Source organism: Lentinula edodes (genome assembly GCF_021015755.1).
Source record: "Lentinula edodes strain Le(Bin) 0899 ss11 chromosome Unknown C8R40scaffold_26, whole genome shotgun sequence".
NCBI classification, from domain to species: domain Eukaryota; kingdom Fungi; phylum Basidiomycota; class Agaricomycetes; order Agaricales; family Omphalotaceae; genus Lentinula; species Lentinula edodes.
Window position 1 is genome coordinate 484,805 of NW_025764332.1, and position 16,083 is coordinate 500,887.

Consider the following 16,083-nt stretch of genomic DNA (forward strand, 5'->3'; position numbering starts at 1 on the left):
ATTCATCCCGGATCTCCGGACAAGATCTGACAGCTCGGTTGGCTCCCAACCCTGTACACGTTCCTCCAAGACTGAGCAATCCATCAGTCATTCCGTATCAAGGGTCGGTATCGATGCAATCTCAGGCAGTGGGAACGGAAAGTCAAAGGGGTCCGAACCAACGAAAAACGTTGGCAGTTCATGAAGAGGCGGTACCCCCGCAGGGAACTCCTTTTGGAACTCCCTTTGTAACGGGAGCTCAGATGAACCGACCTGGCATGGCTTTCGAGTCGGCACGTTCTCAGGAATCGGTAGCAATGATCCAACAACAGGCTCGGGTCATTGAGACGCTCCAGGACAACTCCGTGAGGTAAAGAAAGGATTCACAGCGGGGGAAGTACCGACTGGAGGACCCCTTTCCAAAACAGGAAACACGGCAGGATTATCCGGGCGAGCACCTAGGGTAATGAGAGAATATACGAGGGGGGGTCCTTCTCCTGTAGTTCCCCAGCCAAGGAGCTGGCAAGCTACGGAACCAATATCCTTTAACCAAAACACTCCTACAGGAGCTAAGGATGGAAACCCCCAGGTAGAACAAGCAGGACAGATCCCGGATACTCCGAGTGTGGACCGACGACGTATTCACGAGTGGGGAGCCCGAGTGCAAAGAGCTGAACTAGGGGAGTATGGGAGACCAGAAGGAGGAGCGTACACGTTGGAAAACGAGGGAGGAGGCAAAGGCGGTTTTAACCTCCCTCCTAGAGTACCTCCCCCACATTTTTCTAGTCAATCGAGAGATCGAGAACGGCCTCTGAGTCGAGGGGGACAGGGTCAAAGAGAACAGGGAGGAAGGAGCGGGGGAGGGGCACCACCTCCGCCTCCTCCTCCTCCACCACCTTCCGGGGGACCGGGTGATAGTAATTCGGAAGGTTCCAACGAGGGGGAACAGAACCAATCGAGTAGGAATGGTGGAAGGAGAGAGGAGGACAGAGGAGAGCTCCCCACTGGAGCTCCTGACGTACCTCCAACACGCTATGACCCGGACCAACCCTGGTACTACGATCCAAGACAAGGTTGGCACCGTAAGGCAGCTCCTAGACCTCCCAACGAGGGACGAAGTACGTGGGAGAGCAACGAAGAAAAAAATCGGATTACCATTGAGTCGAAGCTCGACGTCGGTAAGATCGAAAGCTTCGCAGGTGACGACCGGTCTGCATGGAAGACGTGGGTCCTCAGTTTGGAAAGGATGTTTGGAGTACGACCTACCATCTATGCTCGGGAAAAGGACAAGTGCGCTTCCGCAGCTAGTCATCTCACTGGTGCAGCACTCTCCCACTTCGACACGTTGAATCGGCAACGACTGAGGGGGGAGTACACTTGTCTCGAAGACTGGACAGAATTCAAACGAGAGTTCGGTTCCAAATTCGGACCCATCGACGAGGCGGACGAGGCAAGGAGGAGGTTAGCCTGGATGAAGCAGATGCCGGAGGAAAGCTTCGCCAACTTCTTCATTCGCTTCAACGAATACGCTCCTCTGACCGGGTTTAACGACGAGGCTCTGGTAACATACCTCAAGAAAGGGGTAGCTCCCTGGTTGCCTCTACAGGTTGTTACCGGAAGGGAGGAACCTCGATCCTACGACGAGTGGACCCGAGTGTTCACGAAGTTGGACGGAGCCGTACGTGCGCAAGCGGAGAGTTTGAGGAATCTCCACGGTGAAAAAGTGCTGCAAGGATGGTTGAGTCGCTTCCCTGGGTTAGAGTTAGCACCTGAAGCTCCTTACAAGTCCCCCTTGCGTCGGGAACGAGATCCAGCTGATGTCTGGACCTCCAATCCGAAACCAGTTGTGACGGGAAGGTTCCAAAGCAGGCCCAACTGGAAAGAGGGACGACAGAGGGCGTCCGCAGCTTGGGGGGAAGGAGAAAGTTACGATAGCGAAAGCCGAGAGGAGGACGAAGACTGCTGTCACTGCAAGGATGGAGGAGAATGGACTGAAGCGGTCCTCCGAGCAGGAGTTACCAATACCGGGAGAAAATGGACTCCTGAGGAAAGAGCGGAGAAGTGGAGAAGACGAAGGCAGGAACTCTGCATGCGTTGTGGACGAAAGGAGCACTGGGCAAAGGACTGCCCTAACCCAGAATCGTTAGAACGCCCAGCGGAGGATCAAGGGAGCTCAGAGAGAGCTTCCAAGGCCGATTCAACTCGAGGAAGAGGGACGGCCAACCAAGGGGGAGGTCGTAAGGACGATTCAACTCGTCCTTTAGAACGGATTCGCGCCGGGATTGTGGTGGAAGAACGGGAAGGAATGGATGATCTCTGGAACGTTCACATCTTAGACTCACCAAAGGAAGGTGAGCAACAATTGTTGGACGAAGTGGGAAATGGGCAGGGGGCTTCGAGGTAGATCAGGGCGAACTGCGAAGCCCCGCAACACCTTCGCCTACCACAATAAGAGCGGCACTCGCGGGGAGTCAGCCAGCTCGTCTCACCTCCCGATCCTACAACTCCTTCATCATCCTTACACGCTTTCCGTTCTCCGACCTCGATGAAGACAAAGAATACGCCACACTAGTGGATAGTGGAGCAACTAGATGCTTCATAGACAAAACCGTCGCTATGCGACACCCAGAAAATTTGGTTGACCTAACAAACAGTATCCCTTTGGAGCTGTTCGACGGGAAACCTACCTCCGCAGGATTGATAACTCAGACCTACACTGACCAGATCAGTTTTGCGGATGGAACAATTCACAAGGTGGAGTTCCTAGTAACTCGATTACACCCCACGGCTCCAATTGTGCTAGGACTGCCGTGGCTACGCATGCACAACCCAGTAATTGACTGGAAGGAACTTTGCCTGACATTCCAGGACCGAAACGTTCGAATCTCAGCAGCCCTTGCGTCGGAAATTGTCCAACCAGGCGCTGAGGGAGGTACTGAGGAGCTAGGGAGGGGGGTAAACGGCGACGAAATACACGCAGGAACTCTCCAATCACCTCCTGAAGCTCCTCAACAACCTCCTGAAGCTCCACAACCACATCCAGAAGTTCCTCAACAAACTCCGGAAGCTCCCCTTAGAGCTCCAAGGACGAGGGTGAAACTAGAGGAAGTAAAGGACGAAGAGTACGAAGCGAGTCAACCAGGTCCACACAAGTTAGTTCCCTCGGACAAAGATCTAGGGCCAGACGACCCAATCCTTATGGGAATCAACGAATGGTTATCTTTCGCGGACGAAAGCACGGAAGAAGAGGTGGAGGAGATCCTCGAGACTGGACGATCCACCATGGAGAAAGTAACCCCGAATCCAGCAAAGGACTCAGAGGAGGCCTATCAAAAGTGGAAGAGTAGGGACACGGAACGATCCTCCTCCTGGCCGGGAGCTAAGCAAAAAGTCCGGTGGAGGAAGAAAAGGAGGGAACATGGACCTTATCCCGACCTCCCCACCTTAGACATCGAAAGCCTGAACATACCCAAGATTCCTTCAAGGTCTGGTCTGACTCCCAAGGGTTCAATACGGCGCAACAACTTCCGGAGAAAGCAGCTCATAGCGGGTACCCATGTGGTGGAACGAAAATCGGACCCAACTATACAAGGGAAACCCATCAGCTTAATAGGAGCTGCTGGGATGGATCGTCTACTGAGGGAGGGAACCCCAGCGTACTTCCTTCATATATCGCCGACGAAGGAGGAGTCCCCTACTGAAGAAATGCTCCAGGCAAGTGATAGCAGCGCCACAGAGGGAGTGCAGCAACCAAAGGATCCTGAGAGTGGGGACCCTAGTTCGGAACAAGGAGGGGTCGTCAAGGAGCTCGACAAAGAAGAGTCGAAGCGTCAGGAGACGGAGGAGTTAAAGAAATCCATTCCCGTCCAATACCAGGACTACCTGGACGTGTTCTCACCTGGAGAAGCAAGAACGCTACCTCCTCACCGACCCTACGATATCAAAATCGAGACAGAAGGGGATGCGATACCTCCCATAGGGAAGCTCTACAACATGTCCGAGAAGGAGCTGAAATCCCTCAAGGAGTACATCGATGAGATGTTAGGCAAGGGGTTCATACGATCCTCCAGCTCCCCTGCGGGAGCTCCTGTCTTGTTTGCCAAGAAAAAGGATGGTACCCTGCGACTCTGCGTGGACTATCGAGCTCTGAACAAGATTACGAAGAAGAATAGGTACCCTCTACCCCTGATAGGAACCTTAGTGGATCAACTACGGAAGGCGAAGATCTTCACAAAGATCGACCTCCGCGCAGGATACAACAACGTCAGGGTAGCCCAGGGACACGAGTGGAAGACTGCATTCCGAACTCGGTATGGGTCCTTCGAATACTTGGTAATGCCCTTTGGGCTAACGAATGCTCCCTCCGCGTTTCAATTCTTCATGAACGAGATCTTTCACGACATGGTGGACGTTTGCGTGGTAATTTACTTGGACGACATTCTGATCTACTCAGACGATGAAGCATCCCATGTCGGACACGTCAGGAAGGTCCTTGAACGACTACGGGCGAACCACCTCCATGCAAAGCCGGAAAAATGCGCGTTCCATGTCGACACCGTCGAGTACTTGGGGGTGATCATATCACCATTGGGAGTGTCCATGGACCCAGAGAAAGTGAAGGCAGTAATGGACTGGCCAAAACCAAGGACGGTGAAGGAACTCCAGGCGTTCCTCGGTTTCGCAAACTTCTATAGGAGGTTCATAGACAACTACTCGGGGATCACCAAGGTGTTCACGAAGCTCCTCCGAAAAGATTCAGTGTGGAACTGGACACCACAGTGTAGTAGTGCCTTCGAACTTCTGAAGTCAGCATTCTCCGAAGCCCCGGTTCTGGGACATTACAATCCGGACCTACCGGTAATCCTCGAATGCGATGCCTCCGACTTGGCTATAGCAGGGATCCTATCACAGCTGGATCCCGAAACGGGGGAGATACATCCTATTGCCTTCCATGCACGATCAATGATCTCCGCGGAACTAAACTACGACATATATGATAAGGAGCTCCTAGCTATCGTGGACTGCTTCAAACAATGGAGGGCGTACTGCGAAGGATCCCGACATCAGATCCAAGTATACTCAGACCATAACAATCTCCAGTACTTCACCACTACGAAGCAGTTAACAGCACGACAAGCCCGGTGGGCAGAGCTCCTTTCAGGATACGATTTTGTCATCAACTATCGTCCAGGGAGGTTGGGAGCCAAGCCGGACGCGCTCACCCGCAGATCAGACGTGTACCCGAAGAGGGGAGCTTCAAGGGACCAGGTCTTAGCAGGGAGGGAACGGGTACTCATACCTCCAGAACGACTGAACGCTACCATCCTTATGAATGAGGACCTCCTAGTGAATCGAGTAAGGGAAGCTCCAAAGGACACGACTATAATTGAAGCACTAAAAAGGATTGCACGCAACGAGGAGGAATCTTTCGTTTGGGAGGATGGGCTGATAAAGAGGGGAGGTCGTATATACGTCCCAGACGTTGGGACCCTACGAAGGGAGGTCCTACAGTCGTACCACGACCATAAACTAAGGGGACATCCGGGGGAGAAACGCACCAAGAAGCTCGTAAACCAGCTGTTTTTCTGGAAAGGACTGTCCAAAGACGTGAACTACTACGTGCGGAGCTGCCACTCGTGTCTGAGAGCCAAAGCCAGTCGCTCCAAACCTTACGGGAACCTCCGTCCGTTACCAATTGGTCAACGACCTTGGTCCTCAATCTCCCTAGATCACATCACCCAGCTCCCAGCCACTGCGGGACCAGAGAAATACGACGCCATCCTCGTAGTAGTCTGCCGACTCACCAAACAAGCCATATATGTTCCTTGTCATACGACGGATAAGGCGGAGGACTTTGCCAATCTATTCATCACATACGTCTTCTCAAAGCATGGGATGCCCTCCGACATAACTTCAGACCGGGGCTCCCTCTTTGTGTCCCAATTCTGGAGGGAGCTCTGTAGAGCATTAGGAATCGAGTCCCGACTATCCACTGCGTATCACCCACAGACAGATGGACAAACGGAACGAGTGAACCAATCCGTGGAAGCGTACCTCCGAATCTATTGCTCCTACGACCAAGACGACTGGGACCTCCTCCTACCAATGGCCGAATTCGTATACAACAATACCCCAAACACGACTACAGGTGTCTCACCATTCTTCGCCAACAAGGGTTATCATCCAAAGTTGTCCATTACGCTGGAACAGGTGCAGGGAGCGGAGGTCAATGAGTACGCTTCCAACCTCAAGGAGCTACATGCGTACCTCCAGGAACAAATTGGGGTAGCTAACAAGGCCTATGCGAAGTACGCGAACCAAAAACGCCAGGAGGCCCCGGACTGGAAGGAGGGTGATCAAGTCTGGCTAAACATGGAGAACGTCAGGACTAGACGGCCTATGAAGAAGCTAGACCACAAGTGGACAGGTCCCTATACAATCTTGTCGAAAGTAGGAAGTCATGCCTACCGACTGGACCTCCCTGGGGACCTCCACAAGATTCACAATGTGTTCCATGTCGACAGACTGAAACCTCACTTCCACGACAAATTCAAACGCCAGACCTCCCCGCCTCCCCCAATCTTCATAAAAGGGGAGACGGAGCATTTTGTCGAGGACATTCTTGACTCCAAACCCAAGAAAGGACGACCGGAGGAAGTGGAATACCTCGTAAAATGGGAAGGGTATAATGACTGAGTTCAACTCCTGGGTAGGATGGGAAGGTATGGTGGGCTCGATCGAGCTCCTACGTAGCTGGCACAAACACCACCCGAGGAAACGCCAACCATCGCGTCTGCAATGGGCTTCCTTGGAACGGGAAGCACGGGAAGATGAGGAGGAGGGACCGGGAAGGTAGAAGGGAGTAGAGGGGGGAACGAGAATAATGAAGACACGATGGGGACGACAACCCCACATTCACAACTAACTAACGATACGTGCATCGGAAGGTTCACACGAGCTGAATGCACCATGATTTCAATCTCATTTGTTTCACACAATACGACGAAGGTTTTGATTACTCAACAAAAACAAAAGATCAAGCAAGCATAATATTTAACAGAAGTACAAAAAGGGGAATGGAACTAAAACTACAAAAGGGATGCTACAACGACTCCTCCTTGACGATTCCCTGACCCACCGCCAACTCGGTACCTTCCATCGCCACATCAATCCTACTGGCATAAGCCTCCTCCGTCTCATACAACTCGTCATCATCGCCAGTTAGATCGATGGATAGGCTGGCGACGGACCCGAAAAGGAGGGGCAGAACTGGGGAACGAGGAGGAGGAGAAGGGGAGGTCAGGCGACTCCTGCTCCGACAGGAACAGGGGGACTGGAGGATGGGAACCACCAGAAGGAGAGGACACCTGGACAATCGGCGCTTCAAGGGACTGCTCGACGTTTGCCTCGACCGACGACTCGGGAACTGGCCCCGTTGACGACATGGGAACTGGGGGATCAGGAACAGGCAGCGGGGTATCGGTGATGTGGTGCATGTACTGCAACATTAATTGCTCCCAGTCCTGCGTCAACTGGTCGTCACTGGGGATCGCAGGAACTAGATCGTCCCACCGTCCAGCACCCCCTCGGTGGGGGAGAGCCGTTGACAAAGACAACATACGGCAATGAAGGGGAGGTTCCAACGAGTCGGGAGGGGGGCTAGTGAATCCGGCGTGTTGAGCAGCAGTCAGAAACGGACGATCACTGTCAAAACGGGAGTTCTCCAACATCAGGGTGTAAAGGCCCTCGTCTTGGTCGACAGCATTGTTAAAGAACCACTGGATGCTGCTAATGGACCGTATGTGGAGGTCCCCATGAACACCACGCGCCGTTTGCATATAATCCAAGGCCAGCCGGATGTTGTGCTCCATAACGTCGGGATCCTCGGTTTCCAGAGCACGACGAAGGAAGGCAACGACTGCTTCAATGATCGCACCAATGTAACGGTTGTGATGGTGAAGCACGGTGGCAGGATCAGAGCGATAGAGGCGGTGGGCGAGAGTAGCAACACGACAAAGGTCTGCCCGAACCTTGACGAGGTCCCCTTCGAGTTGTGAGAGAGGAGGGAGGACCACCTCATAATAGCCCTCATCGGGATACTCTTTAATCATACGCTCGACGAAAGCAGCACGACCACGAGTGCGATGGACCTCCTCCTGAAGCTCCTCCAAACGAGCACATTGGCGAGTCGAAAGGGCATTGCCCTCATCCGTAATACCGTGTTGATACAGCAGAGCAGTCGTCAACTCAGAAATCCTACGGGAGGAAGTGGAAAGCTTCCCCGTTGCGTCATCCCAATCCTTCTGGGTGATACGAAGTTCTTCCTCCACTTTTTGGAAACGCTCTAGAAGACTCTGTAATGGGAAGGTTAGACAAACGATAGAGTGAGGACTGCAGTCCTACAACTTACCTGGTCAGACGGTCCCGAAAGAGCCCTATCCAGGGTATTAAACTGGTCAATGATGCGACGATACTCCTCCTGGCGCTGGAGGAACTCCTGACTGGAGGACCTCAATTGCTCCACCTCCCGTTGTCGAGATTCGAGAGCATGCGAGGTGTCCCGAAGAGCAGAGGTCAGGGAGGAATTCTCCCGCTGTGAATCAGCAAGCTGAGTCTCCAGCAAACGAACCCGAGCGGCAAGACGCTGATTCTCAGCACAATAAGGGTGCGAAGCGGGATTGCGGGGTACCAGGGCAGGACGGAGAATGGGAGGCATGGTCGAGGAGAGAAGATCCTGCCCTGTACCTTTTATGGGTGTTCGAGCAGGGGAGGAAGAACCGGCTTGCTGAACCAAACCAGGATGGACTTCCGCCGCATCCGCCAATCAAACCAAATCACTGGGACCCTGCATCGGCAGATCCCTGTGGAGTACCCCCATTAAGGAAGGGGAGGCAGGAGGGGGAACAGGAGGGAGGTAGGAGCCACTGAGCGAACAGGCGGAACCACCAACCGAACGCGACGGAAAGGCTCTACATTCACCTCTACTGCAGGGGACTTACGACGAGAACGCTTTTTGGAGGCATCCGACCGAATCTTCTTGCTGGAGGGACCAGCCACAGGCATAGGGGAATGATTGCGCTTACGTTTAGCTGCAACAGCTGCTTCGTCCCGCTGCAAGGTAAGAAATTGCTGCAACTCTTGCTGATCAGCATCGACGGCGTCCTGCTCGTCCAACATATTCAGCTCGAGAAGGATGGAGGTGGAGGAGGTACGCGCATGAAGCGCAGAGTCGTATTCGCACCAGGCAGTCAATGGAATACCCCAAGTCGATTTATGGGCAGGAGTTCCGTGGAGCTCTAAGAATCTTCGGCTGTAGGCAAGATCTTGATTACAGCGACGGGCGAAATATCTATACCGGAGGATCTTCCCCAGACTGCAAGTCTTCTTGGACAAGCAGTTCGTACACCGAGGGGAGCTTGGCAACACCTTACATTTTCCTGGGGTCTTCAGACAATTGGTACAGGGAGATGCTACCTCCGCTAAAATAGGCCATAAAGGGTCATCCTGGCAGTAGGCCGACAGCGATTTGCCAGTATTGAAGACCGTTTCGAACAGCTGGAGCTGGGGACGAGACGGCGACTCGATCGTAAAAGCTAGCTCATCAGCCTCGACCTCCCCATCAGATTCAGGAGCCGGGGAAGGTACCTCTCCCAAAGCGGTAAGAGGGGGTAACAACGGAGATGGTGTGCGTGAAGAAGGTCGAGTAGGGGTGGGAGACATCGCAGTTAGAAGAGTTTGACTCGTAAAAACTGAGGCGGTGGAAGAAAGGGAGAAGCTAGGATCTGAAGGACTTCAACAAGAAAATTTTCGGGTACCACGTGAATGTCAGGTGACTGCCCAGAAAAACGCGCCTACCCATCGCGAGGGCGCGAAGGGGTTACAGGGGGGGGTAATGTCATGCCCTGGCTACAACCAGACCAGTCCCAGTAACCACCACACGTTACCATACGTCCTACCCACCTCCTGTATGCCCTCCGCACCTCCCCAAGTACCACCAGACACCTCCCCAAGTATTTCTGACGCCACTACCCAAACGTCCTTCACCCCGACACGCGTACGAAAGCCCTCTAGCCGATAACCCCTTTAAGTATTAATCTCGATTACCTCCCTCCCTCCGATTAGCTACCTCATGCCTCCAGATGTTCTCTTGTTCACTTCCCGTACCTATTTAAGTAACGCCGCAATGTCCCGAAGCCCCAGCTTGGTATATTTTGAACACACACCCTTTTGCATAGGTCCAGTCCCTGTCCCTTTGTACCTGCTAACCATACGGATTTCTCTTTACTCTCTGTTTCTCTACTTCTGTTTCTCTCTACCTCTGTCTATTGTCTCTCTGATCATCTATACGATCGAATATACGCTTTCACTTCAAGTCTAAGCCTTCCGAGTGAGTCCCCGAGCTCCCTCGAACATTACTAAAGCTCCCCAACGCCTACCCGCCTTGGTGAGCTACCCTTCCCCAAACTTCCCAGAGCTCCCTAGCTACTTCGTAAGCTTCGGGACCTCGATCTAGGTAACGTCGAAGCTACCCCTCACGTCGGACTACGTATTGCTTCTCCGTTACCACCTCCCACACTCGAGGACGTCCATCCTCAAGCTCAGCCCCCAGGGACCTACCCTTCCTGACATATCCCTTCTCGGGAGCTTACACTCTCGAGACCCAGTTGCATATACGACCTACTCGATCCTATATTGACGTTCTAGCGAGTACAACTCCTACTACGCAATACTGTACGGTCCCGCACTCTTCCTTAACCTCCCTACGCCTTAGGGACCTCCCTGGACCTCCTAGGGACCCCCTCAAGGGTCATCATCTCGTCGTTCCAGACACTACTAGGTCATTCTCGTCCTCGGTCGCGGTTCTCGTAGCTCCCTTCGAGCTCCAGCCTGCTCCTAGCACGCTACAACATAAAACTTCATATACCAAACCTACCCTAAGACCCATTTTAACCCAGGTCTTACAATCGTGCACCTGCAGTGCCTTGCATTTCTACTACACTTTACAAACTATTCACAATCATTTGTTTGTTAACCATCTGCCTCTGTTATTTCCATCTGTTTCATTCGTTTTTGAGTGTCTTCCTCATCATCGTCGCCAAATTCTAGTCTCCGTCTGAGCGTTGGTTGCATCTTTACGTCCAGAAACTGATTCTTCACTTTCTGTTTGAGCCACCTCTGTTCAATGTAAGCTTTCTTTTCTTCTATGCTTGTGCTATTCACTCACTTGCATATGCGTAGCATCCAGCAGTGTGATATTCCGGAGTGATAGTCGTGCCTTCAATTCACTCCCTTTCCCAAATGCTATCATGCTGAATGCCACGTCTACGATGTCACCAACGTGGAGTTTTTGAGGTGGTATGCGCACGGTTCTTCCAGACTTCTGTGAGTCTCCTAACCTGAGCGTGATAATTATTTGCACTCACTTTCGGCGGCCACTAGCATCAACCTTCTCTTCTCTTCACCGTAAACAAACATCATGTCTGTTGCATTTACCCTCTCAATAAATCTGTTTTCGACCATCTCCTTATTAACTCTGGCTGGATTCATGTTTGGGGCCTCTACCTTTGGCGTGAATATCCAGTTCGACATCTCCAACATTGGTCGTTCGTGATCCCCCTTTGTTGCAATGATTTTCAAACCAGGCAAGTGGCGGGCAAATAATGCGTAAATGTCGTATATAGCATCTATGTCACTTGCAAAGGATTGACTACCCAATCCGCTTACCGTGATTGACAGGCGGAGTTGCTGCATTTTCTTCTTCGTCCTTTTGAATCACTGTTAGCTCTTTCATTGCTACCAAAAAAAAATGCTCACGGTTCTCCTCTAACAGGAGGGAGTTTCTTGTCCTCTATGACTCCTTGCACATGTAAAATCACCTCAAATATTCCATTTGCGTCGCTTTGAGCCATTCGCCAGCAAGTAGGTTCTTCAAATTTCTTTATTTCCATGCTATCCTGCCATCCTTCTGCCTGTTAGATTGTAGTCGTTAAATTCTTCTCTGTGCAGTAATGGCAGCTCTGTCGCTGATCTCAACAAGATTGTTAAGATGGTGTCACGAAGCGGCAGAGGTGGAGTGACTAAGCGGAGCGGCAAGGCGGAGCAACTGGGCAAGACAAGAAGGTGGAGCGACTAAGCAGAACAGAGGCAGGCTGGTCCCAGATAATGACAGAGATATATTGAGTATTGTAGTCACATACCTGGTCCCAGATAATGACAGAGAGGTCAAGATGAGGGACCAGGCTGTAAGGGACTGGCTTTATATACATAATCCGATCTGCGAGAAATGACGATGTAATACTGTACAGTTTAGGAACAAGGAAGGTGGCAGAAGCCCATAGAAGGAGAAGGGTAACAGGTGGATCAGTAATCGATGATGGGGGTCAGGTGGATCAGTAATCAATGGGATTTGACAGTGATGTAATTGTACAAGTAAGGGCGTTGAGACGGTGAGAAAAGGAAAATGATAGGGGCTACATACTTCATGACATTACCCCCCTTCTTACGACCATTGCCCTCGATGGTCAAGCTTTTGCTGCTGTGGGGTGTTTCTTGTGGAAGGCCCAAACAATTTTTGGAGCACAGCTGAGGTTGGGCGCTGGCTCCCAGGAGTTATGCCCTGTGTTGTAACCCTTCCACTTAACCAGGTATTCCAACCTCTTCCACCGGACCCGACTATCCAGGATTTCCTCTACTTCATATTCCGGTTCGTCTTCATCCTCTAGGTAGACCGGCTCTGGTGGTGTTGGTATTTCTCCATTGATAGCATTACCTTTCCAGGGGTAGAGTTTGTCGACATGGAACACAGGGTGAATGCGGTCGAGGGAGATAGGGAGGTCAAGTGTCATGCCTTGCTTCTCCGGACCTTTCCCTTTCCTTTCCAGAGCTCCAGTTCATCACTTATACATGTTTCCGATATTCTATGCACCATCCTTACGATCTTTACTGTACATATTACCTGTCACTCCAGTAGCCACATGACATATGTACCTGACAGCCTCATGTACAGTATATAGGCTGGGGACTCCCCTTGGAGCTCCCCAGCGTGTTATTGTCAAATCTTACCTGGAAACTCTTCCTACCTGGCTTGGTCCCTTTAGTACAGTCTACTAGTACTTGCTAACAAGGCCTGACATGTCTCAACTGTCATATATTTCCTCATTATCTGTTTCCTTTATCTCTGTCTCACCTCAACTCTATTTCTCCTCTCTGTTTCCCATCTCTGGCCTCTTTCTGTCAATCCTCGTATTGTCTACGCCTCTACTTCGACTCACCATCTACGTCGAGGCTCTACAATTTGTCCTTCATCCTTTGGAACCTCTCATTAGGTTCCCAATTCCGCTTCATTGCTTCCTAAGCTCCCCACAGCTTCCCACTCGTATCAGCTACACCTCCCCTCCACATCAAAGCGGTGGTTACGCGTTACATTCTACACCTCTAGGACCCTCTATTAGGTCTACCCAAGCTCCACAACTACCCCTGGTTAGGCTCCCCTCACCAGTATCGGCACTATCCCATACCTCCTCATACAGCCTAGGCAGCTACTGCGTTCGCTTAGGCCCAGTCTGGGTAAGACCAGAGCAGGCTTCTGTGCCGGGGCCTCACATCAAGGCAGTAATCCAAGGGTCCGATTTTCTCCAAGATTCGGTAGGGTCCAAGCTGCCAATCTCCTAGCTTCTCACTGGATAGTTGGAGGTTGATGTCTTCTGCGCTGAGCCAGACAAAATCTCTGACTTTGAACTGGTGAGCTTTTCGTTTTCCTCGTTCATATCCCTCTTTTTGCTGCTTTTTCCCTAAGTGCAAGGCGGCCTCTGCATCCTGTCGGGCTTCTCGGAGTATCTGTATGCGATCATCTACAGCTGGGATCCCGCTGCGTTGTCCAACTGGGATGTTGAACAAGGGGAGGTATCCATAGGTTAGCTCGAATGGGGACATGCCTAATACAGAATGGGTTCACGAGTTGATTACAAACTCAGCCATTGGAAGGTGCTCTGCCCAGTCATCCTGCCGACGATCTACGTAGAGTCGAATGTATTTTTCTACTTCTTGGTTGGTGCATTTAGTTTGACCATTAGACTGAGGACGGTACCCAGAAGTAAGATCTGATTTTATTCCCAGTCTAGCAAGTAGGGATCACATGAGTTTGGCTGCAAACTGAGGCCCGCGGTCCAACTTAAAGTGAAGAGGGAGCCCATGAAGACAGAAGATTTCCTTGTAGTAGATGTCAGCAACCCCTTCTGCAGTGATGGAGCTGGTACATGGGAGGGCATGAATTTGTTTCCCATAGAGGTCCGTGCAGGCTAGGACTGCGTCGTATCCTTAGGAGTTAGGTAATTGCGTTATCAGGTCCACCCCTACCTCTTCCCATAGACCCAAGGGTACGTCCAGTAGTTGAGTTACAGCTCGTGGGTGCCTTTGGATCTTTTTGCATGTGCACGTCTCACATCCCTTTACATACTTTTCCATGAAGGAGCGCAGTGTTGGCCACCAGAAGTGGGTGCTAACTAGATCGAGTGTTCTGTGGAGCCCAGGGTATCCAGCGGTGGGATGGTCATGACATTGATGTAGTACTTCGGTGCGCAGATCATTGTCTGCTGGCACGTACACTCGTCCTCGGTAGTAGACCAGACCGTTGTCCTCCTCCCATTCAGCAATTCCATTGGCCAAGCATTGTAGTCTATGCTCTTTGACTGTTTTAAGACCTTCCAGTACCTGTGCTTCTCGCTGTGAGGCTTTCCGGATGCGATCCTCTAAGGGGTTCCATAGAATAGAGGCTGCAATTTTGGTGAAGTGATGGGCTTAAGGACCGTCTGCTGTCGATTATCCTCATTGTCTAGTACCTGGTGAGCTGCCATATGGGAAAGAGCATCAGCCTGAGTGTTTATTCTACCAGGGCGGTGGATCATGTGGAAGTCAAACCATGAAAGGTATAGAGCCCAGCAAGCTTGGCGGTGGTCTTGAGCTGTGCACCAGAATTTGAGGTTGGAGTGATCAGTGATGATGTCGAATGGCTGGGGTAGTCCCTCTAGGAAGTTCCTCCAGTCCTTCAACGCTTCTATGATGGCTAGCATTTCCCAGTCATAGATCTCATAGTTTCATTCTGCTGGTTGCATAGAGGCTGATCTAAAGGTGACAGGATGCCATTGGCCATCATCTTGCTTCTGCATGAGGGCACCGCCAGTAGCAAAGCCTGAAGCGTCTACCTTGATTTGGGTTGGTCTGTCCAGTGTCCATAGGGCTAAGATGAGTGCAGAGATGAAGGCCTCTCGGAGGGTATCAGATGCTTGTTGCTGAGTGTCCATCCAGGTGAAGGATATGTCTTTCCGAGTGAGGTTGTTCAGGGGCCTGGCTATCCTTGCGAAGTTCCGGATAAAGTGTCGGTAGAAGTTAGCAAATCCAAGGAACCCTCTAGCTCTCAAAGGTTAGTGGGGGCTGGCCAGTCACAAACTGCAGCTACCTTTACCAGGTCCATTCTCACCTCCCCTTCCAATATAATGAGGCCTAGATATTCAATCTGCTGTTGTTCAAATTCACACTTCTCCGGTCATAGGTATAGATCGTGCTTCGATCTCCGGATTTACCTTTCGTAGCCAGGGAAGTCCAAGGATAACATCTTCACCTCCTAGGTTGGTGATCAGAAAGTCCATCCATCATTCTTGACTATCCACTATGTGTGCTAGGCGTGCAAAATGGGTTATCCGTCCAGCTTGGTTAGGTGTTCCATTGATATTAAAAATGTCAATTGGTTTATGAAGGGGTGCACATCTTACATGGTTCCGGGTGGCTGTTAAGATCATGTACACCGTGTAACCGTGCCAGGGCCACAAGGTATCTAAGTGCGGAAGACGAGTGGGACAGTAGTGAAGTTATTAACAACACCGCCGTTACGCCGTTAGTCCCCGGAGATTGAGAGTATAGAGAGAGGAGCTAAGTAGCAGCCAAGTCGGAGCGGCGGTATCGCCGATGACGAGGAGCGAACCAGAGGACATTCAAGTCCTAAGGTCGAGTAGAACGTGCTTCAAGGCGATGAGCCTGAAGACTTAGAAGGGCACAGAGTTAAAGAGGGAATCTAAGTCGATCTAAGTTGATAATTAAACTGAGGAACTA

General features: G+C 51.4%; 1 protein-coding gene across 1 annotated transcript; it reads right to left on the minus strand.

Annotated features, from left to right (window-relative positions):
* Positions 1-11,007: 11,007 nt before the first annotated feature.
* Positions 11,008-11,770, minus strand: C8R40DRAFT_1071032 (uncharacterized protein; the record flags this gene model as incomplete). The annotated part of the gene is made up of 4 exons (XM_046226293.1): positions 11,008-11,154; positions 11,204-11,370; positions 11,403-11,663; positions 11,704-11,770. 4 exons carry the CDS (start codon positions 11,768-11,770, stop codon positions 11,008-11,010), a joined length of 642 nt encoding a protein of 213 aa, XP_046084561.1.
* Positions 11,771-16,083: the final 4,313 nt, after the last annotated feature.